This window comes from Hippocampus bargibanti, linkage group LG03 (assembly GCF_051943395.1).
Source record: "Hippocampus bargibanti isolate YZ-2025 linkage group LG03, ASM5194339v1, whole genome shotgun sequence".
NCBI lineage: Eukaryota > Metazoa > Chordata > Actinopteri > Syngnathiformes > Syngnathidae > Hippocampus > Hippocampus bargibanti.
The window spans coordinates 29,589,915-29,613,632 of record NC_142736.1 but is presented as its reverse complement, the minus strand read 5'-3'; the positions used below and the strand labels follow the sequence as shown (position 1 = coordinate 29,613,632).

General features: G+C 39.2%; 1 protein-coding gene across 1 annotated transcript; it reads right to left on the bottom strand.

Moving 5' to 3' along the window:
- Positions 1-1,538: 1,538 nt before the first annotated feature.
- Positions 1,539-8,325, bottom strand: aktip (akt interacting protein). Its single transcript, XM_088992987.1, has 10 exons — positions 8,191-8,325; positions 7,105-7,279; positions 5,478-5,677; positions 5,324-5,388; positions 5,126-5,226; positions 4,250-4,338; positions 4,089-4,187; positions 3,866-3,973; positions 3,733-3,793; positions 1,539-2,486 (listed from the first exon to the last, which is right to left on the bottom strand). Exons 2-10 carry the CDS (start codon positions 7,150-7,152, stop codon positions 2,379-2,381), a joined length of 879 nt encoding a protein of 292 aa, XP_088849113.1. The 5' UTR covers positions 7,153-7,279; positions 8,191-8,325; the 3' UTR covers positions 1,539-2,378.
- Between the last annotated feature and the right edge of the window lie 15,393 nt (positions 8,326-23,718).

The window sequence follows — 23,718 nt, the reverse complement described above, 5'->3', positions numbered from 1 at the left end:
GATCAAAGACTTACCACGTGATAAGATGGAGGGGGTGCTGGGCGGGGCTGAGAAGATGCACAGTCAATCGACATGGCTGTAGATCCCGAGCTGTCATTGGGTGATGTCAGCGCTGGGAACCAATCAAGCTCCAGCCATGTACAAAACCTCTGAGTATTTCGGTATTTGTATTTGTTTTTTTTTCCTAGAAAACTGTGATGCGTCAAAACTGCAATAATCGAACCGCAAAGTATCAAGGGATTACAGTACTGTGCTAAAACTTTTTAATACAGTTTTACTGGGCAATGTATTAACAAGTGCCAGTAGTGTGATGGAAAGAGTACTTTGAAGAATATGATTCAAATAGTTCTGAAGAGGAAAGCATAAATGTTTGCAATCGGTTAAAGGAGTCCTCCCATATCAATTTGTCAATGACAGCAATGTAGCACCCAGAAAATGCAGAAGATGGCGCCCAAGCTCCGTTGGAAATGGGCTGATTTGTCTGCTGGGAATTTGTGTCAGCGAATATCAAATAGTAGTCTTGGTGCAACACACAACGATTCACCATCGCATTATTTATGTTTTCCTTCTAATTTCGCCATCAACACGATGTTTTCAGACCAAACAATCTACCCAAAATGCATTGTGTGTCGCTTTCTCGGCCAGGGGCGTTCCAGACGTGACGTCACGTCAGGCATCGTCATCAACTCAAAACAAGACTTTCTGAATATTCAGCATGAGTCTTAAAGCGTAAAATATAGCTATATGCCGTGGAATCTTTGTAAAATACGCTCAGTAGAAGTGATTTTACAAATTATGGACACAACTTGTCCGGATGCGTCGGTTGTCCTTTAAGCGACAACATAATTTCTGAACTACGTCGAAGTGCGTTACACACCCTTATGTGACATTACTTCAAAAATAATACTGTAATTGGAGTGGGTGCAAGGGACCCGAAGGGGGTAGCAATTATGAAATAAGTCAATATATCAGACATATACTGTATTTACAATGAGAAAAATAAGTGAGCTATTGTAAAATCACCAAAACAATGTTCTTTTATTGTCGGTTCATAGACTATTTAATAAATCTCAACATAAAAATTAAGTTCCCATAAAAAATGCTCTACTAAATGTTCAGAATTATAAATCAATCTGTTTAAATGGCCGCTATCAAAGCTGGGAACAAGTTTGACCAATAAAATAAACTTTAATTTGAAGATGTATAAGTAAAACAAACCTTACCATTGTACCCAATGCCAAACCTTCCCATTACCTCCCCCCAAAAAAATCATTTCTTGTGAAATAGCTGGGCCTCAAATAATGAAAAGGTTGCATTTCATTCTGTCGGATGAAGATGGCCAGTTTAAAAACGTTCGAATGGGTAGAAGTATTTAAATAATTTGTCAAACATTTTGGTTGGCATATGCTAATTAATGGCACCAAAAAAAAGATGGATGGATGGATGGATTGATTTACCTTCTCTTGTGAATTTACATTATCTGGTAACATTGCTGGATAAAGCAATAAAAAGAGAAAAAAAAAAAAACAAAACATGCATAACGAACCAACAATTTTTATTGTTACAAAAAAAGCATTGACCAAGCTTGCCATATTATGCAGTATAGCAAATGGGTTCGAAAGGAACAAAAAATGTCTTCGATTGGGGGGAAAAAAAAAGTACTTTCTCCGCTCTTAATTTTTTGTATAGCACCAAGCATGTACACTCAGATGTTGAAGTTTAATTAAATAAAATTAGAACGATAAATTTTAGATAACATCCTGGAAACATGTTGGAGAGACAATGAAGAGGAAAAACAAACATGAAGCTTTGGAGGTATTTCATGAAGCTGTAATAATTCATTCGGATGGGAAAGAAAAAACAAACCCAAGTTATTTTTTTGTCTTTAAATCAAACCTCTTATTTACACAACAAACCTTTAAAAAGCAGATCAAAAAAAGACACGTCTCATGATTGATCAAAACATTTAAAAACCGATCTGCAGAAATAAAATAAAATAACAATGATTGACAGATAGTAAGTCTGTTCTTTCCCCAGCTGTGATTGACATTCCTTGCATGATCAAAAAAAAACAAAAGCAGTCCTGAGCCGACATGCCAGCCACTCCACTCTTTTTGGACTTTTGGAACGCTATGGTATCATCGAGCACTGCCAGCATATACATCTGGATCCTAAAACATCTGCAAGAATTAATATATTCTACATTGGAGACATCCATTTGTCATCTTTGCCTTATAAACTTGGTTTGCGTATGCTAAAGCTGTTGGTGGGCGATGCTTTTAAAGCTGAGCAATATTCATAATGTCCTAATTCGAGGATCCGGCTTACAAATATGGCGCGGCCGGCCGCTGCGGGTGAGTGGCGTTACAAGCGTGGGTTCAACTCCGAGGAGGACTGTCGTCTTTGCTGAAGGGCTGCGTCGACCCGGGTTTGACCCAGGACAGGCCAGAGGCCTGTGTGCCTTTATAGTGGTCCTCAGGTCGTCTCTATGACAAATGAATTGCATTAATGCAGCACACAAAAACAGAAAGACGCATTAATGTGAAAACACTGAAATACTACATGTTAAGAAAAATGAATACATTTGCTGCCATTCTTGAATTTATTCAGATTTTGGTTTTTCTTGCGGGGGCGCAGATAAAGCGCTGGTTAGACCTCTGGCAATGTTTTTCACTTCCACAGGGGGGTACCATTTGCCTTTTGTCCATGTTAGCGCTTTGATACAGCTTCAGCTATATAAATCAATATGCATGAATTGTATTTTGTACAGCCGCCCCATTTCAAGCTCAGATAACTCCAGACCCATATAACTTGGAAATTAACTCTTATTTTGAAAGAAGAGAGTCAAAGGTTTCTTACGCTGCATTGAATGTTTATGTAGTCCTAAAACTCAATACAGTGATACATTGGCTTATGAACTTAATTGGTTCCTAGTAAGTTTGTGTAAGGTGAAAAGTGTGTATTCCAAACATGAATTTTCCATTGGAAACCATTAAAATGAGAATAATCCATTCCCAGGTCCTCATAAAACATAATTTTCAACTAAATAAGCCTTAAAACTACACATAATATATCTTATTTTATGTATAATAAATGTGCTATGGTATTGTAACTAAAGAAATAATCTGTACTATATAATAAAGTAGTTTATTTACCATTGTGATGGTCGTTTTTTCACGTTTGTGTTTTTTGTTTCAAGCTCTGTCGTCTCCCTTTCGTGTGTGTGTGTGTTTCTGTAACCTCTCCACCCGCTCACTGCTGTCTGTGTCCCCTCCCTCTTCTACCACGGACCTTAACCAATCACGTGCAGCTATAACCGAAGACTGGGGGGCGGGGAATAGCGGGCAAAAAAAATTCGGCTGCCATTTCAAGCGCCTTGTTAGGAGCTCCAAGGACCGGCTCGTTCGCGAACGACATCACTCATTGTGGCGCTTTGTGTGTTTCCCGAAAAATAGTTCGTATGCCAAGATTATATTATCGCGAATTTAACGTTCGTAAGGCCAAAGGTTCGTTAGCTAAAGCGTTCGTAAACCGAGGTATCACTGTATTATTTGGGTCCTGCAGTTTGAGTGAAAATGACAAAAACCCTGGCACTGGAGCGGACGCATTTTTGGACATCGTCCGGCAGTGAATGGGAAAAAAAAAAGTTTAAATGTGGTGGTGTGACTGTTCACTTTATTTGTTTTAAGTCATCTGGTGTGAAGGTATCCTAGGACGGCATATGCAACGTACTTTATACGTGAACATTCGCTCTTTCGCTTCCTCGTGAACAGCTGGGTTCCATGGAGAAAAGCTGAAACACATTGACAGGCAACATGATTTCTCTCACGTTAAAACATCTAATGAAGGAAGATGACCTACCAACCTTATTGCGTAGGGATCATCTATCTTGGGCTGGTCAAACAGACGACTGTTGCATAGTTTCACACTGTCCACCACTTTACTCTTGAACAACTGCACATCCTTTTCGTACCTGATGTGGAAGATGGCTATGAAAACTTTGTTGAAAAAGGCTCCAGATCACCCTTGGTCCAAATTAGGAAGACATTGTATGAAAATGGATGGATGGTTCAAGGGTGGACACTCACAGTACAGCAGCTTCTGGGTTGAGGGGTTCTGAGGTGTTTATCTTGTAGAAAACAGTACGTGCATACATGAGGACTTGCCAGATGTGGTTGTGATTCCGCCTAAACAACAAAGCAAGTTACATACACCGACCTTTCATGCATTAATTTGCATATGTGTTCACCTCCATTTGGTGAAAGCTCTTTTGACATCAAGCTCGCCAGAAACTGGGTCGACAAGTGGATGGAAGACTGGCATGTCAAAGACTAATTTCTGTAAAAACACAACAACCGAAGATTTCACACAAAAAATACAGAACTCACAGTGAGCCAATTGCAGAGGGAGTTCCTGCAATGTGGCCCAAGGTTCAAATTGTGTGAAGTAGACCACCATAGATCAGAAAATCTAGGTCGAGGATATACATCTGCTATTAAATAATTATTAATACTCAAACACAGCTATGCAAGAACTGGTCTGACTTGATTCACGATGACATTAAAACAAAAATAAAAAAATATATATACAGTGTATATACATACAGTGATGTCTTTATATACGCTTTAGCTTACGAACTTTTCGCTTTACGTACATTAAATTCGCGAGAATATAATCTTGGCATACGAACTAGTTTTCGGGAAACACATGGACCGCCATAATGGCTGGCGGACTAGTTTTCCACACCCACTTTCTTTGAGTGCAGTCAGTGCTGACGTGGTTTGTTATCGAGTGGATACGTTTCCTTTCTTGGGACCGAAAAAGACCCCACCACAGGTTAGTGTTCAGCCAAAGAGGACAAAAAAGAAAATTACGGTTGAGCAGAAGGAGATCATCGAAAAACACGAACAAGGTGTGCGTTTGTGTGACTTATTAATAGCACCAAAAAGAGGATCAGCGTCATTGAGGGGTAATAATGATGGATGAAGAAACTTATCAAAGGTAGTTTTTTTTTTTTTAACGCTCTGCTAACTCGACTCGTTTGACAGTTTGTTACAATCTGAGAGGTGAATCATAAAAACAGCCTTCATTGCTGCAGACCATTAAAAAAAAAAACATTACTCACCGGACAATCGCCGTCTGGATAGTTATCTGGGATATACACAGTGAATTTGAAGACTCCATCTTGGTATAAGCCATGTCTGATGAATATGACACCAAACCACACTGAACAAAGAACACAACTGTTAAAATATACCAGCAATAACAATTTTATTTAAAGTGCCCATCATTTTTTTAATCCATGCTTTTTGTGCACACTTACTTAGTGCTGACTTATAAGAGGGCTGTACATAAATTCCAGGGAGTTTCTGCTTAATCACAAGCGTGCTGCAGGTCACATGACAGGCAAATCAATTCAAAACGCACATAAAATAAAAATAAAAAATCATTCCTCACGCGCTGCCATGGCAACTTACAATTCTGCCAACAGGGAATATTCTAAATAAAAGGGGCCGTAAGGTGCGTGGGGGCCATTTGTGGAGTGGGCGGGGCTTCCCAAAGCCATTGGCTTGGTGGCGGCAGCCGCATTCTTGGGGATGGCTGGAAGCTGTTTCTTGCCAAAGGGCAGACGGGATGGGCTGCTTTTCTGCTCGCCTTGTCCCTCGCTTTCAGGTTTCTGGAACAGAACATGACAGACTTAACATGAGATAAAACACTTTGTACAAAATGTGCAAATATTATAGCAACAAATAACACTGAATCATGGTACAGTATTAAACCATGACAGGTCATAAGTCAAATGTTCACCTATGAAGGTGATACGTGCCTTAAATTTAAATTTCAAATTTAATTTGAAAGCTAAATACAGTGATACCTCGGTTTACGAACCCCTTGGCTTACGAACCTTTCGGTTTACGAACGTTAAATTTATGAAAATTTTATCTTGGCATACGAACTTTACCTTGGCAGACAAACTTTTTTCATACACAGAGCTGCCTCAATGAGCGATGTGTCGTTCGCGAACGAGCCCATTCTGTCAACCAAATGGCAGCCGACTGTTTTTCTCCTCTATTCCCCGCCCCCAGTCTTCGGTTAAAGCCACGTGATTGGTCAAGAATGCAGCAGTGAGGTGGGGTGGGGTTTACAGATAGAGAGTGAAGCCGTTCTCCAAAAAGAAAATGGCTGCCGACTTTTTTTTGTCCTCTATTCCCTCCCCCATTCTTCGGTTAAAGCCACGTGATTGGTCAAGAACGCAGCAGTGAGGGGAGGTGGTTTAAACACTAAAGAGACAGGCAGACGACAGAGAGAGTTATAACTTTGATAGTTCAAAGGCAGAGTGTAGACTGCAAGGTTAAAATATCCCATCAATCAGGCTCCACAAACAATCCGCACAAGCCATCTGTACACTTGATGCAAAAAGCTATCAACCCAACTAAACAGAACACAATTGATGAGGAACTAGATACAATTATCACAGAGAAAACATCCACAAGGGATCCTTCCTCAAGATGGTGAAAGAAGGTTACGTTCCTCAGCAAGTGTTTAATGCTGAGGAAACCGGCCACTCCATTCCATCAAGCCATCAACAACCATCACAAAGGTAAATAAAACCACTTAATTATACAGTACCGATTATGTAATTATAATACCATAGCACATTTATTATACATAAAATAAGGTATATTTTGTGTAGTTTTAAGACTTTGAAAATTAGAAAGTAAAAAATTATGTTTTATGGGGACCTGGGAACGGATTATTCAAATTGTAATGGTTTCCTATGGGAAATTAATTTTTGACCTTACACACTGTCTGAGAACCAATTAAGTTCATAAACCAAGGTATCACTGTATATGCTTGTGTGAGAATTATGGCTGTGACTTGAGTCGCGAGCACAATCTTTTGACTGCAAAAATGACAGCTTGATGACAAAGTCACAGCTCCATGACAAGCTAAGCCTGCCCTTGTTTGTACAGCAAAATGCGTTCATGTGACACCATAAAACCACACATTTCCACTTTAATAGGGTTGATAATCCTGAATAATAAATTTTAGCTCACTGTAGCCCAAGTTTCACATAAACGTACACCACCACTTTTACATTACCTTACGACTCGTATTGGCAGACATGCTCCAGAAGGGGTTTAGGTTCATAACTCATGTAGAAGCTGAGATTGGTACTGATATCACCCCTGGTTTTCTTTAAGTAGGTCACATGACAGACGCCGGCCAAGTCATCAGAGAGCAATTTATGTAGGTGAGAAAAGGATGAAAATAGTGCCTAAAACACAAAATGAAAACGGGTACATTGGTAAAATCATAGAAGTTCAGGTATTTGATCTGAATAGTGATAGTTATTGCTCAGAAATCAAATATTGATGCTCCTGGATTTTTGTATCAGAGAGACAGTGAGAGGCACAAGTACAAGTACACTCAATCCCCGCTCATCGAGAGCTGCTGTGATGCATGTTTTGGATTTGTTACTCCTTGAAACATGATTCAAATGATCAGTCACCTCTGCAGAAGCCTGATCATGACAGGTACGAGGTATAGCATTCTCCATGTACAACAGAGTAGTTTGTTTTGCTTTCGCACAGGCCAAAATTTCACACCAAGTATTTTTGGAGTAGAGTGACACGATATCAACATTACCACAGTGCTGTATGACAATTTTGTTTAGTTTAGTGGTGTGCTATTCGATTTATCACTTAAAACGTATAACGGTTTTAATTCAACGCGGAGAAAAATCTAGCTGCCCCTTTACTGATGAACTTCACATGCTGACTGTTTAGCTCCTTTCAGCACACCTGTACCACTTCACCGATACAACAGCGAGCTGTCTACATTAGAAATATTTCTCCGTATGTAACGTTGTCCAAGTTATTAGCCGACAAGCCGAGTTTATACAGTCATTAGCTTAGTTTGAATGGTTAACTTACGCTACCGACGTTGTTCGTTTACACATTTTCTAGCATTTTCCAAGAGACTATATAATATATATACTTGCCCAAAACGACCCTTAAAAGTAAAACAATCTGATGCAACCTCACACGGTTCTCCACTAACCCAACCTTTAGCATTAGCATAAGTATATTCAGCGTCGATGACAACTTGTATACTACACGAATTTGACCCAAATACTCGCTGTGGTTGTCGTTTAGACGCGCAATAATCTAAATAAACAACGTTTACCTCGACTCGTGTGTGCTGAAATACTCAGCTGATCGCCATTGCCACTGGTATAAACACGGCTAAACTAGCTAGCCTAGAAGGGTTTATAGCCAAATACTTGACAGCTGTAGCTCAAGCTAACGAGATGGTGTGGGCGTTTCTATTCGTGAGTGTGCTTTGTCATTGGTCATTAAAAAGTTTGTTATTTGATTGGTTGAAGTCTTGTCACGTGGGAAAAGCGGACCGGAAGAGGGAATTTTGTGAGATCACAGCGACGACTTGTGGATAAAGTCTGAAAAAGCAACCCAACAAAATCCATAACATTTGTCAGTTGTTTTTAAAACGTGAATTATACTTAAGCCCCATAAAAGCACAAAATTACCATCGATACATTACAGTATTAAAAAAAAAACCTTTGTCATGCTCGTTTTGCATATGTAAAGCGGCAGGAAAAATTAAGTAAAACAAATACATCCACGTGTCTGCTTCAAGAGCTGATTGCAGTGCTAAGCATCAAATTACCGAACAAAGTGGATATTTTACTTCTGTTGCATTCAATTCAGTTCAGCACACAGAATAATGACTTGTGCTGGACACAATGGTGAAAAGTGCAGAGAATTAAATAAATAAGCTCTTCAGCAGGATGGCAACCAATTTGACCCCCCCCCCCCCATATTTTTTAATGTACTGCTGATGCTCAATACACGGGGCAACTATTGGATGGACATCAGAAAACTCAAAGTCTATATTTCAGTGAATATTGATTTTGGACCAGGGAACTTATTCAAGATCCAAACGCAATTGACTACATAATTGCCTCCGACTAGGCTCCTTTCTTGCCCTATACAATGTGAAAATTGTATCTTTTTATTCATCTTCCTCGAGCCTTTTTTTAAAACAGTTGCTTGAAGAATCACTAAATAAATCCACAAAATATGCAAAGCAAAGTTGGCAAAATGACTTTTGTAAGCTGGCACCCGCCTTTTACATTTTGTTTGTGTGTGTCAGCGGTGAACATCACTATGAACTGTGAAAGAGGCTAAAAAATGTGTCTCAACAAATACATTTGAATCAATCAATAACATCAATTAATCACTCAGCTTGATTTGGCACACCAAAGAAATAGAAGTTTGGTAGCAAAATTACAGAGCAAAAGTTTTCTAAGACCTCGAGGATACCCCACATAACATTCTTGCTTTAAAATGAATGTTTCGGTGCAGTGCACTGCAACTGTCCCTCGGGGCTGAAGCGCATCCACGCCATCTGCGTCTTGCATTTCTTTTCGTTTTTGACCACACTTCCTTGGTTGATGGATTGATTTCAACAATCATGCCTAATTATATTTCTCTCGATGAGAAGGAAAAAAAAAAACTAATTTAACGCATGGCCGGTTGTATTAATCGAGAGGGGGAATGACATTGTCCGAGTTTGAGAGTAAATAGAAATTATTGACCTCATTATTTGTTATTTGATTGTATATTGTCCCATGTACACTTGACTGACAAAGCTAATTAGTGTCCTGCTTGCTTATTTGAGCAGCATAGAGGAGGAGGCAAGGTCACTTGAGTTTTTTTTTGTTTTTTGACACATACAAATCAAAGGCGACCTCCAAACAAATAAGTTGATGACGCCTGCGCCTCTCTTCGACATTGGGATCAACTGTGCGACGCTAACAAATGCACACACCGCTGCTTTTCTAATGAGGTACCTTTAGCTCATCAACTTGTGACCTTGTTTTGGTCAAACAAATATATTAATGTACGTAATGACTGCATAGAGATTGGATTAACTAATTGAATGTGTGAGACGCAGCAGTTATTTTTTTATTCTTTTTTTCATCTACTATTCAACCATCAACTTTGTTTGAAGTTGAACAACTAAAGAAGCACACAATGTGCACTCCTCTTCATACATTTTGGAACAATGAGGCCATTTCCTTTATTTTTTTCCATATAGGCTGAAAACATTGGTATGAGAGAATCCCAGCGATTGATCTGAGAAACGCCCAAACATTTCCCTCTCCCTGCCAACAACGGCCACCCTTTTATCTAATTGTCTGCATTTTTCAGTCATTACTTCAATCCGGACGGCCAGCGGCATATTTAAACTGGAGATGAAATATGTTCATTCGTGTCTGCCTTTTTCCTCCGAGAGTTTTAGGCCGCCCATTCACATCCACAATTTGGTTTAAATGACAGCTGGTCGTCCCCCACGGAAGCCACCTAAGCGCAGACAATGAGTGGAAAACGGATGGCTCCATATTGGGATAATGCGTAATAACAATGTTAGTTTGAATAAAGAAAGCCAGGTCTCCATTCAAATGTAATATTCATTTTAGCAATATGAACAACTGGGGAGCAAGGGTTAAAATCCACCCAGCCGGCAGATCGTTCATATAGCAATAGTCTTCTCTGATCCCCGAGGCTACGGCCAGGCTAAAACCTCAATGCAGCAATTATTTGCTATAATGACTGCACTTCAAATAAACCCAGGGATTTTATTAAACCAAATGAGAGAATCATGTGCATCTTATCACCCTGTGATTGACAGTGACAAGTGTTGGGCACACTCGCGTGCGAGCAAGATGGAAGATGCTCTCAGCAAAGCTCTCGATAATGTTACCTTTGATAAAGTTGCCGGCGAAATACCTATGCCAACAAATGGAGAACGGGATGTGGAGTGCATATTAATTCCTATTTTCAGATCACGGCAGAAGAGGGTGGGAAATCTGTCAGGCACTCGCGACCTCCCTTCCATTCATTCACCTGAATGGCATTTTACACAACTAATGAAAAAGAAATCCATTGTTCTGATCATATGCATAGATTTCATTTCATCATAATAATGATGAAATTGAAATATTCATCATAAAAGTAAAGGTCATTCATCGCCGCTGCTAAGCTTCCTAAGCTGCAACCTTTTGCTGGAGCAGGTTCCTTGATAAAAATTGGAACAACAGCGGGAACACCAAGTTTTAACCCCGAAAAGGCCAAGAGGTGAGGCACGGGGCGATGAATTGGAACGTTAGCTTCACGGTTATCCGTCGAAGACTCGTACCCTTTGTTGTCATTTGCATCCTTCATATCTTGAACTCATGTTAACACTTGGCAATAGGACGAGATATTGATTGACGTTGATGGATACACAAGCATCAGATTTTGATTTTGTGACGTTCGAGCTAGCATAGGCTATCAGCGCTTGTTTAGTGCTACTGCATTGAACAGCTAGCAATATCCTGACATGTCATATTGTTCTCCCACAGATATCCATGATGGCGCTGGCAATCTTCCTCAAATGATCTGTTGCATTGTGTGCTAATGGTGGAACAAAATATCGACATTGCAATATAAAGTAGTTAGATAGTCTCTCAGCATATTGCAGGTGTGAGCGACACCACTCTGAATGGCCTATTGATTAGTTTTCACAAAAAAAAGAAAAAAATGATGAACATTCAAATGACATTTTCAATGAAAAATTATGGGAAATGGGAAAGAAAAAAAACTGAAAAAATGGAAGAAACAAGTATTTTGCAATAATTATTATCTTCTTCTCTTTTTCTTCTCCTTTTTCTTCTTCTTATTATTATTAGGATTTCCTTATTATTGTTGTTCTTGTTGTCATCATCATCATTGTAATACTACTACTACTAATAATAATAATAATAAAAAAAAAAAATATTATTATTATTATTATTATTATCATTATTATTAGTAGTAGTCGTAGTAGTAATAGTATTAGTATTATATTTTTAAGATCACGTTAGCAATACCTCTGGTTCGGACTCCCACTCCAGTAGTATTTAAATTTCCCATCTTTGTGTTGAGGTATACAAACAAACAAACACGCACACCCGCACACACACGCACACACACATACAGTAAAGTCTCGTTATATCGATATTCTCGGGAGTCCGAAAAATATCGATATAACCGGGACTATCGATATATCCGACCCTGTGCGCATGTAATTTTCTCCTTGCGTGCATAGAAATAGTATCGTAATAAGCGGTACTATCGATATAACCGATATCGATATAACGAGACTTTACTGTACATTGTATTGTATGTCAGGATGTATATATCCATGACGTCCCTGATCCACTGCTGACATGGATGCTTTGATCCTCTCCTCTTTCAACTAGAACTGCTTCATATCATCACAAAGAGGGTACAGCAAGTCCTGAAGAATGAATGACTCTGTGTCTTTGTGTTGTCATATTTGTTATTTTTTTATTTTTTTTCCCCCCAAGATGGCGGCGCGTGAACACGCAGCGGCTCCCCTCTCCCGGCAAATTGGCGTTTTCATGTTTATTATGTTTGTTAAAGTCATTATAAGTGCCTTGCATGCTGGGTCCGAGAGGACAGTAATTTCATCTGTGCTGTATGTCATGCATATTAGCATATTTGACAATAAAGCTGACTTTGACTTGACATCCTGACATATTGTATAATTTTGACTTTGGTGGCATAGCTGTTTCATATGCCATCCGACTGGAAAGTTGACAAAATACATACACTAAAGAAAAAAACAACAACAATACGTTCATTTATTTCTCATGAGTTACTCTGAGATCCACAGCCCATGTGTGTTCATTCCTCGGGGCTTTTTCTTGTGAAAGTATGAATACACAGAAATCAGATATGCTCCCTCTCTTCGGTTTTGCTCCATCCTTTCATCCTTCTCGCGGTACAGTGTAGGTCACCTCGGCTTCGTTCGAGCACGGTCCCCTCTCTGCGCCCCCGTACTCGTGAAGGACATTGATGGCATTATTACTGCCTTCCAGAACATCTGCACTAAGCCCTGTCTGCATTTGCATCACACATTGGCATGTATTAGTGCCATGCACAAAGTATATAGGCCATGTTATTGAATTTGAATATCAGCTCCTAAACACATCCAGCGGGGCCGTGGAAATATATTCTATTAAGATGAAGCAATAGTTTTTTTAAATAACACCCAAACTAATAAAAGAAGAGCAGATCTGAATTTAGATTTATGAATATTGTGCGGCATCGGGAGCAATCCAATATAAAGAGCACTCTCAGTCTCTTACATCCACCTATTTTTGAGGGAAAACATGTCACATTAAATCACATCTCTAATTTGTGTGTTGGTGTTCCTTTTTTTAAATGGTAATGTTTCCTTCATTAATTATATGCATGTTTTTTGTTCAATACAACGCCCGCACACATACAGTGTATAGATAGATAGATAGATAGATAGATAGATAGATAGATAGATAGATAGATAGATAGATAGATAGATAGATAGATAGATAGATAGATAGATAGATAGATAGATAGATAGATAGATAGATAGATAGATAGATAGATAGATAGATAGATAGATAGATAGATAGATAGATATTTTTTTCAGATATACATTGGATTGGATGCACCTTTATTCGTCTCGCAGTGGACAAATGTACATTTCACAGCAGGAAAGTTATGAAAGGAAGAGGAAAGGAAAGAAAGAAGTAGAAAGCTCGTGGAAAGGCAGCCACTCTCGCGGCGCCATCTTGAAGTCAATTAAACAAAAAAACTACATAACAATAACATGACAAAACAAAGACACAGACAGTCATTCATTCTTCAGCACTTGCTGTACCCTCTTTGTGACATGATGCAGTTCTAGATGAAAGAGGAGAGGATCAAAGCATCCTTTTCAGCAGTGGATGAGGGACGTCATGGCGGAATGTGCACATCTACTATTAGCTAAATGTTGTATATGTATATACAAAGGGCATCTAATATATGTTCTGTCCTTGAGTGTTTTTAAAGGCACAGAGAAATAAAATGTATTATTATTATTATTATTATTATTTGTTATTATTATTATTTATTGATTCCTAAATTATATGGTTCTGGAGTTATATGAGCTTGAAATGAGGGCAGCAGTCCAAACAAATACAATGGAATACATACAAATTCGTTTATATTAGCTATCTATTAGCTAGCTGGCTAGCTAGCTTTCGATCTATTTGAGTTACTTCCGGGGTGAGTGAACGCTGGCGTGTGTGGCTGCCGCTGCTCACCCACAGAAAAACCTATCCTGTGACTGTAATGTGTCCTTGAGAGTTTTGAAAGGCGCTTATAAATGAAATGTATTATTATTATGTATACATTTTTTTTTTTGGGGGGGGGGTCCAGCATACAAATCAGGTGGCCAAGGCATTGATATTTCTGTATTGATCCACACATCATTCATATCTGCATGTTATGTGATCAATAGCAATCTTCCACACCAATAAAATAATATGCATACATTGTGACCGTATATTATTCTTTTTTTTTCTCTCGAAAAACGTGGTTCAGCTTTTTTTTAATCAAGTTCCAACAACACTGCAACGAACGCTTGCCTCGAGGTGTCACTCATCCTACCACAGTGATATTTTGTCTTCTCTCACGTTAAATGATACCATATCCTTCCTTCACGCCAGCGACTTCGAAGCCCCATAATTTCCCTCCTGTGTCTGCGGCATTCCACGCTCACTTTTTTTAAACCAGCCTCCGTACCGACAGACTCGCTGTGTAAATTCAAACTCCAACTTTAGCTGTGGCTGTCAATCGCTGCCCCTCCAGTGCCAAACATTGATCGTCATATATATCTTGTTCTCTACTTCATGAACCTTCATCAACAGATGTGACTACAGGATTGATTACCGGCGAGTCAATGACGGGGGTGGTCTCTTCGGAAACATTTTTATTTATGTATGTGTTTATGTGGATAGCTTAGAGGGCCATTAGCGGGATTACCTTTGAGACTTGGCGGAACAACAGATGTTCAAGGACGGCTCAATCAATTTGAGGCAGCGTCTGTGAGGGTGGATATAAACTCGTGTTTGCAAAAGAGCACCGCAATAACATTTAGTCAGAGAGTGATATTTAGGTGCCTATCCCTAAACTACAACTCAAAATGAAGGGGGATCATAATGAAAGAATCAACGTAGTCTCACCACAGACTGAGAAAATGGCAATGAACTGTCATACAGTGCACGGGTTGTTTTCATAAGTGAAACGCAATCCAAAATATGAATCGCAGGAGTCACAGCGGTGTAAATGTAAAAATATACATGGTATTGTTGTTTTACAGTAATACTTAAAGGACAACCGACACCATTTTTTTGTTTCCTCACTGACATCAGAAAAACGTTTTATAGCATCTAAAATACCCAAAAAACGCAGGCTGATATTTTTAGTCAATGCAAAACACCAATAAAAATGACTTGAAGTGTCCCAAAACTACTTCAAAATGACCTTGGGATGGTGAATTTCAGAAGATCCCGCCCCCTTGTTTGTGACGTCACGCCAAGACGTCGTGCCTTGCTCTAGAATCAAAACAATGGCTTCAGATTCGGAGAAGATGCTTTCTTGTTACTCATCCAGTTATGAATATGATTCAAATAGGTCTGAAGAGGAAAGCATAAATATTTGCAATCGATTAAAGAAGTCCTTACGGATCATTTTGAGGCGTCTGGACTCCAATGTAGCGTCTCGGAAAATGCACAAGATGGTGCCCAATTTGTATCAACTAGTATCAAATAGTAGTCTTGGTGCAACACACAAATATTCACCATCGCATTATTTATGTGTTTTCCTTCTAATTTCGCCATCAACAAGGATCAACACGTTTTCAGACCAAACAAAGTACCCAAAATGCATTGTGTGTCGCTTTTTCGGTCAGGGGCGTTCCAGACGTGACGTCACGTCAGGCATCGTCATAAACTCGAAAACAAGACTTCCTGAATATTCTGTGCGAGTCTTAAAACGTAAAATATCGCTGCATGCGGTGGAATCTTTGTAAAATACGCTCAGTAGAAGTTATTTGAAGTGATTTTACAAATTATTGACGCAACTTGTCCGGAGGTGTCGGTTGTCCTTTAACTTTATTTATAATTTCATACATACAGTATCTATGAAGGGCTCAGAGTGTATCCGGCTTTGGTGGTTTCACCCGAAAAGCATAGCTTGAACCGCGCCCCATGACACACTTGTGGCAGCTGTCGACTTAACACATTATAGCCACACTAATGACTTGACGTTGGCTTGTGTGCTTATTTCATGGTCATACGCCACCATAGCTGTTGTATTTTGAAAGCAGGCCTCCTAAATCATATGTATTATTATTATTATATATTATTATCATTATTATGAAGGTGATTTTACAAGATGTTAGCCATAGTTTTCCTCCTGCGTGTATACATGGCTGTCTGCAGTGGAGACATGTAATTGATAGTTAACAGTTAAGCGGAGTGAGGTTCAGCGCACAAGACGGACACGCCTTCAGCATTTGAGAGTGCAGACAGTGAAATGATTTTTCACTAATTTCAAGTCTCGTTCTATATACATTGCTGAAGTTAATTATGACTCTTCAACGTGGTGTGTGAAATTCCCAAGACATTATTCAGTTATGCTTGACAGGATCTAAACAGACAAAAAACTTAGGTTGTCATCTACGGAGAAAAAGGATGTGGTGTTAAAGTTATACTCGTTTGAAGAAAAAAAAAAGTTATTTTGAGTAAGAAATTGCAAACAAGACGGATGGCCCTGTTATAACAATGAAATTGTCATAAAAAGGCAAATAATAAAATGGTATTTATTTATTTATGTGGTTTTTGTCTATTCATTCATTCATTCATTCATTCATTCATTCATTTGCCTATTTATTTAATGATTTTTTTTCCCGATATTTATTTATTTATTTGTGGCGACCCCTTAAGGCAGGGGTGTCAAAGTCATTTTTTGCCGTGGGCCACATTGTAGGTATGGTTTCCTCCCGAGGGCCGTTATGATTTTGGGGAAGCCATTAGAATGTTTAATCCGATCCACATATTACATATAGAGCACACAACAAATGAATGAATAACTAGTTATCAAATCTGAAGTCAAGAATAATGACTGTTATTGTGGTTTATATACAAAAATATGAAATTTTGGTTGAGAATTTAGCAAGCATCATGGAATTTCATACGTTTGATTTGCTTTCGCGGGCCGAAAAAAATTGATGTGGCGGGCTGGATTTGGCCCACGGGCCTTGACTTTGACACCTGTGCCTTAAGGGAAAAGCCGGAAGGAATGAAGACTTGTCTATTTTTTATTTATTCAAGTGTTTGTCTATTTCATTCATTCATGTATTTATGTATTTATTTATGTATGTATTTATTTATTTGTTTGTGGCGACCCCTAAAGGGAAAAGTCGAAACGAAACAATTTATTTATCTATTTATTTATTTATTTATTTATTTATTTATTTGTGGCGTCCCCTAAAGGGAAAAGTCGAAAGGAAACAATGTATTTATTCGCCTATTGATTTTGATTTATTTATTTATTTATGTATTTATTTTAGAAAAGTGCTTATGTCTCAATGTCTAGAACTAAGATGTGTTAACCATGCCGAAACAAGACGCTTATGTTTCACATTAACAATTGTTACCCTAACCATATGCAGATTTGGACTGAAATTTCAACGTAATGCAGGCATTAACATTTCTTAAGAAGGACCAGGAAGCTTTGTATATTCAATTTATTTTATTGTGTTGTGTACACCTAACACATTTAGTTGAGTCTAGCTAGCTTGACGATCATTTTCGATTTTTCATTCGAAATCTGTGGGGACAACAAGTGCGCCTCAATAGAATCAGTTGATCTATCAACTCCAAAACTGACAGTACACATGCACCTCTGTCATTGTATGTGTTTTAGCGTCTTGAAAAATCCATATCAGCATCAAACACAAGCAGTGTTTAATGTAGCCCCCGAAAGTATGAACCATATTTAATAGCTTGTTAATTAAATCTCTCCCATTCTGAGCAGAAAGGCTTCGGTTGTAAGTAAAAGATTATCAAGCAGCCGCAGCCTCGAGTAAAGACCAATTCCATTTATGCAGAGAAGCACATTTAATTACAAGCGCATCCCTATTAAATTCAAATGAATGTTTTGATACGGATATTTTTCATTACAGAGTCAAATAATCTCAATTCAGCGTAAACTGAGAAAACCACGCTCTACTTCAATTTGTGAATAAAAGTGTTACAACCCCGATCTGCCAGTCAAGTTGGCGCTTTCTTATCGCCCGGGCGCTTATTAAAATTAAGTCACGACACAAACTGGTATTTAAAAAGTTTAAGTGAAACAATTTGCATTGGGAGTGCACAAAAATGCTAATGTATCCTCCTTTACTAAGCCACCAAATCGCTGTCATCCATTTTCGGCTCTGATTGCTTTCCGCCCGGATGCCTTCATTTCATTATTGCGAAAATTACAAACATAAAGAATATCGCTGTAATATTCCAGCTTTTTGTCAACGCTCAATCAACCGTAATGTCCTAATTTTTTTCCCGCTGCCAAACTCATTTTATATTATCTTGCCGGGTGTCCCTGAAGGGATTTATTTCATTTATCAGGATTATTGAATTAAATTAAACGAGACACACTTAGCACAAGCAGAACAGTGGTACCTTATCCGCGGCGAGAGGCGAGGCCCGGATCTTTACTGCTATTTAGGCAGCACATTAAGCGGCCATGCCTTTTGTTGCCTAGCCACCACTACTGAATAATTCATTCATTTGGAAAACTGTAACATAAGTGGAAAGGTTGAGCGAATTGATTCCTTTCTCCAATTCCAAGTGACACCAAATTTGAGCTTAGAACTAAAATAAATATATCATATGCACAAACAAAGAAATATTTTTGGGCCAGTAAAGAAATGTAGAAAATAATCAACGTCTTCGGTGAGGACAGGTTAAAAAATATATTCAAAATAAAATAAAACAATCGTGAATTTGCAAATTGTACTGCTCTTCGTATTTTCTGGCGGTTCAGTGTGCCGGGTGGCACTACACTGCCTCTCACAGGTGAGCCTTGATACTACGAGATACCTTTCAAGGACAGCACAAAACTGTCAAACGAGAAACCACTGTTAAGTGTAATAATTTTGTACATTTTTCACCAACTTAAGTTTACTTAAAAGACAACCGACATCATTTTTTTGTTTCCTAACTGACATCAGAAAAACATTTTATAGCATCTAAAATACCCAAAACACGCAGGCTGATATTTTTAGTCAAATGCAAAACACCAATAAAAATGACTTAAAGTGTCCCAAAACTACTTTAAAATGACCTCAGAAAGTTTCAGTTTCAGAAGACTCCCAAACACAAAATGGTCAACGGCACAGCAACATTCACAAAAGCAAAAACTATACTTACCATTTGATGAGAATGCTCCGATCACAGTTTAAGTGCAAATTCAAAATGTCTTCCACCTAGTGGTGATATTACATCATCAAACAAAATATGACCCCTTCATTTCCAATGTTTTAGAAACATTTTTTTGTCACATTTGGAAATCCAGTGGAAGTGCAATTCTTCAACCTTACATCAGATGGCAGCGTGTTTCCACTCTTGACGCTGACGTTCTCCGACCAGAACTCACAATCCTATCTGAGCAGTGCATTTAAAGTCTTTTTCAGTTCCCTGCTTCCATGGCCAAACCAGGCAACAAACGCGGCCACACGGCACCATGAGAACCGCAACCGCCACGTGAGGTCTCCAATGATGTGCCCAGTCTTGACCGATGATCTGCATGCAACACACCTGTGAGTTTACCCTCCGTTTTCCCCTCGTTCGGGCAAATTAGCACACAGTCCTGAGTGAGCGGCCGGATGCGTTTAAAGTTTGAAATCACAGGGCCAGCGAACGAACATGTCAATCACACACGTGTCCCTGCTCATGTCAACAAGTTCATGGCTTTGTTTGGAAATTGTTAAGAGCTCGCAAATTTGATCACCAAAACAACGGCAAAAAGACGAATACGGTTGCCGATTAACATGATTTTATCAACCTTTTCCGTCGCGGTTTGCTTGGGACGCAATGCCACCGCGACTTTAAAACAACAACAACAAAAAAACTCTTACATCTAAATTATTATTATTATTATTATTATTATTATTATTATTATTATTATTATTATTATTATGTGAAGTAAAGTACAGATATTATCGTAAAAAAACAAACTAATAAAGAGTTGAGCAGTCACTCTAAATGTCTCTAAAAAGGGAAGTTTAAAATTCTGATTCATAAAATTTGACTCATTGGTTCATAATCATTTTATTCATGCCAAAATATACTCACAAAAGGCCGGTACAGTTATTAAAAGAATACCTCAATATTCCATGACCTGATATTACATGCCAGGCAAATACATGTCAACTTCACAATCATCATTTTACACTGATTCATTCATTCAGAAGCCTGATGCTTGTCACTTTCTGTAGTCAAATAAAAACATTTCTTCACAAGGGTAATTTTTATATTTACAAATATAGTTCATTCATACGACAGAAGATTATTATGTGACACTGTAGCAATTATATAAAACACTGTATTAATTTATACATTACATAAAATATATATTTAAGTGCATATGTATTTTCCCGACAGATATATAAATGTAATCAAAAATGAAATGCACACATCTTCCTTTGACAAGCAGCATTTTTAAAGTGGATGACACTAAGAATTGTCATGGTAATACATGTTAAATAAATCAATCCCTTCAACCTTTGTTATTAAAAAAATCATCTTAACCTGAAAATTGGTACAATTAATAAAATTTTAAAAATGTAATTTTAATACACAGAGTCCGTGGATTCGCATTATGTGCTGAGGTTCCTGTGGCGTCTGTGATCTCTCAGTCGTTGTCATCGTGCTCATGTGTGGTTGCCTGCTAAATAATGTGCGCTCATTTGATGGGGGTCATTGGATAGAGATTCCAACACTTGAATAATTAATAGAGACAATCTAAGGAGCTGGCTTCTGTTTCCCATTTTTTCTGTTTGGGCAAGATTGCCTTGCAGCTGAGCTTTCAATGCAGACTTTGCCATCTAATTCATGCGACTTGCAACCTCCGACCCAATAATACTGTAGGTCGACGGATGTGATGAGGAGATTGTCCTACGTGTGACCCACAGATGAGGAGGCGAGGGAAGAAAAAAAAACAACGTGCGCACACACACAACCACAAAATCTATTTCCATTTTGAAAGTAAAAATAAAACAAAAGCCCATTACCGCCCCGGCTTTGTTTAGCTACATAATTGCTTTTCATTATTCGGAGCACCATTGATACCCACAGTGTCACTTGTAAGAGAACCACTTGTAGTCGAGAGGCTGGAAATGAGATCTTTTGTTGACACCGTTGTGTCTCAGATCTGATTCTTACAAACGCTGAGTGATAAAACTGTAGACTGATTGTCTGTCTGTCCATATGAATACTGATGCCAGTCTTTGGGCTGCCATTTGGGGGACACATGCTATCCTAGAAATTCTGGAAGGCGAATTGCTGTTGATGGAATTCCCACTGAGGGCGCAACACTGGCTGTGAAAAAATCTGGGGCAGGCAGAATGCAAATCCAAACTCTCGCTTAGCTGCCACTGAAAGTCCCCAAGGCGAAACTCTTGTAGCGTTTTTAGTTGGATAAACATTCGGTAGATCGGGGGGAAAATGGACTCCATTTGAAATCACAAGAAATTTTGATAATATACCAAACTGGGATTGGCTTTTCCATCCATCCATTTTCTACCAGTTTGCCAGTTGGTCGAGGGTGAAATACACCCTGAAATAGGCCCTGGTCTTGTCGGTCATAAATATCGAAATCCATTTTGACCTGAACTCACTGAGCAGAAATCAAAATACTTGAGTACCTGTGCGCTAGCACCCATCTATACTTCCATTTTAAGGGCCACAGGAGACACTGGCATCTATTACGAGTAACTTTGGGCACCAAAGAAACCCTGGATTGGTCTCCAATCAATTGCTTGAACTTTCACACTGACATACAATAAGGACTGGACTGGTGTCTATCACACTATCTCTGATCCTCTATTGCAAGGATGTCCCAAAAAAAAATTGCCGCAGGCCATATTGCCGTTCCTCTCGTTATGAATTTGGGGAAACCATTAGAATGTTTCATCGCCTCCACATATTACATAGAGAGTGCTCAAAAAATTAAAGGATAACAAGTTTTCAAATCTGAAGTCAAGAATAATGGCTGTTATTGTGATTAACAGTATATAAAACAATTTGAAATTTTGGTTCGGACTTTAGCAAGCATCATGGCACTTGATCTGCTTAATTTGCTTTCGCGGGACGAATAAAATGATGCGGTGGGTGAGATTTGGCCCTCGGGCCTTGACTTTGACACCGGTGCTCCATTGTGACTGTCCACATATCCTTTCATTGTTTGGAGTGGTGATGGTTAAAAGGCCAGGTGTGGTCGACAAGGCTGATAAGTCACAGGCTCCGCAGTAAAAAGGACAGTAAGATATAGTGTTATTTTTTTTCTTCAAAAAAGCCGGCAATACGGGTAGAATGACACTTAGCCCTTAATCATCTCACTGTCTGCAGGGATCCCCTGTACTTTTGTGTCTATTGCAGATAATGGCCTTTCCTCACTTGACAGCATGTCTTTGCCGAGCCCGAGCACAGTGCAACCAATGCTTAAGTGTATCAGGGTGACAAAGCGATGCCAGATTTCAGTGGTGTCGCAGACCGTCATGTTGTGACACCGCTGACAGCTTGTGGTGTTAAGGATGGAGGGGGAGGGGGGAAGGAGGCTGTTGAATTGGAGTTAGAATAGATGGTGCAGAAAAGACCCAACTTCCAGAACAACACTTTCGCTAAGGATCATGATCTGTAACACCGGTTAGACCGCTGGAAAGACAGGGAAGAGCAGCTGAATGACTCTTGGAAGGGAAAAATACAACGTTGCATGTGTGTGTGGTTTAAACAAAAGCAAGCATAACACAAATTACTTTTTTGGTGATAGATTTAGTATGTGTTTGAGTTGCTGCTCCCTTCCAAAAAATGTGTTGGGAAGGTCCAAACCAACAGCACCACTTGACTCCCTCCAAATTCTTCTGTCAGGTTGTCTTTTATTCTTCGTTTCCCTATGACAAATTGCACAATGGCAAATGGTTGCCCGGTCATTGTGGAAGGTTCTATACTGTATAGCTATCTGTCTGTCGGTCAGTCAGTCAGTCGGTCGGTCAGTCAGTCAGTTGGTCCGTCGGTCCGTCGGTCCGTTCATCGGTCCATCCGTCGGTCCGTCAGTGGGTCCGTCAGTCGGTCCGTCAGTCGCTCCGACGGTCCGACGGTCCGTCCACCGGTCCGTCAGTCAGTCCGTCAGTCAGTCCGTCAGTAGCACCGTCAGTCACACTGTCGGTCCGTCTGTCGATCCGTCTGTCGATCCGTCTGTCGGTCCGTCTGTCGGTCCGTCTGTCGGTCCGTCTGTCGGTCCATCTGTCGGTCCGTCTGTCTCTATATAGAGGTGGGAATACATTGTACTAGCTATGAGTTTCACCATGCTATCTAGGGAAAGATTTCACCATCACAACGTGCCATCAAATCCCTTGTGCATGTGACAGTTCCTGACCAAGAAGAATATTGCAATGCTGAAGAAACCTCATGTGGTCTGAGTTTTTGAGAAGGCTGAAGATCGTAATCTTCACCTCTTGGTCATGGCTACCCTGACAAATCTTCTAAAGTTCGTT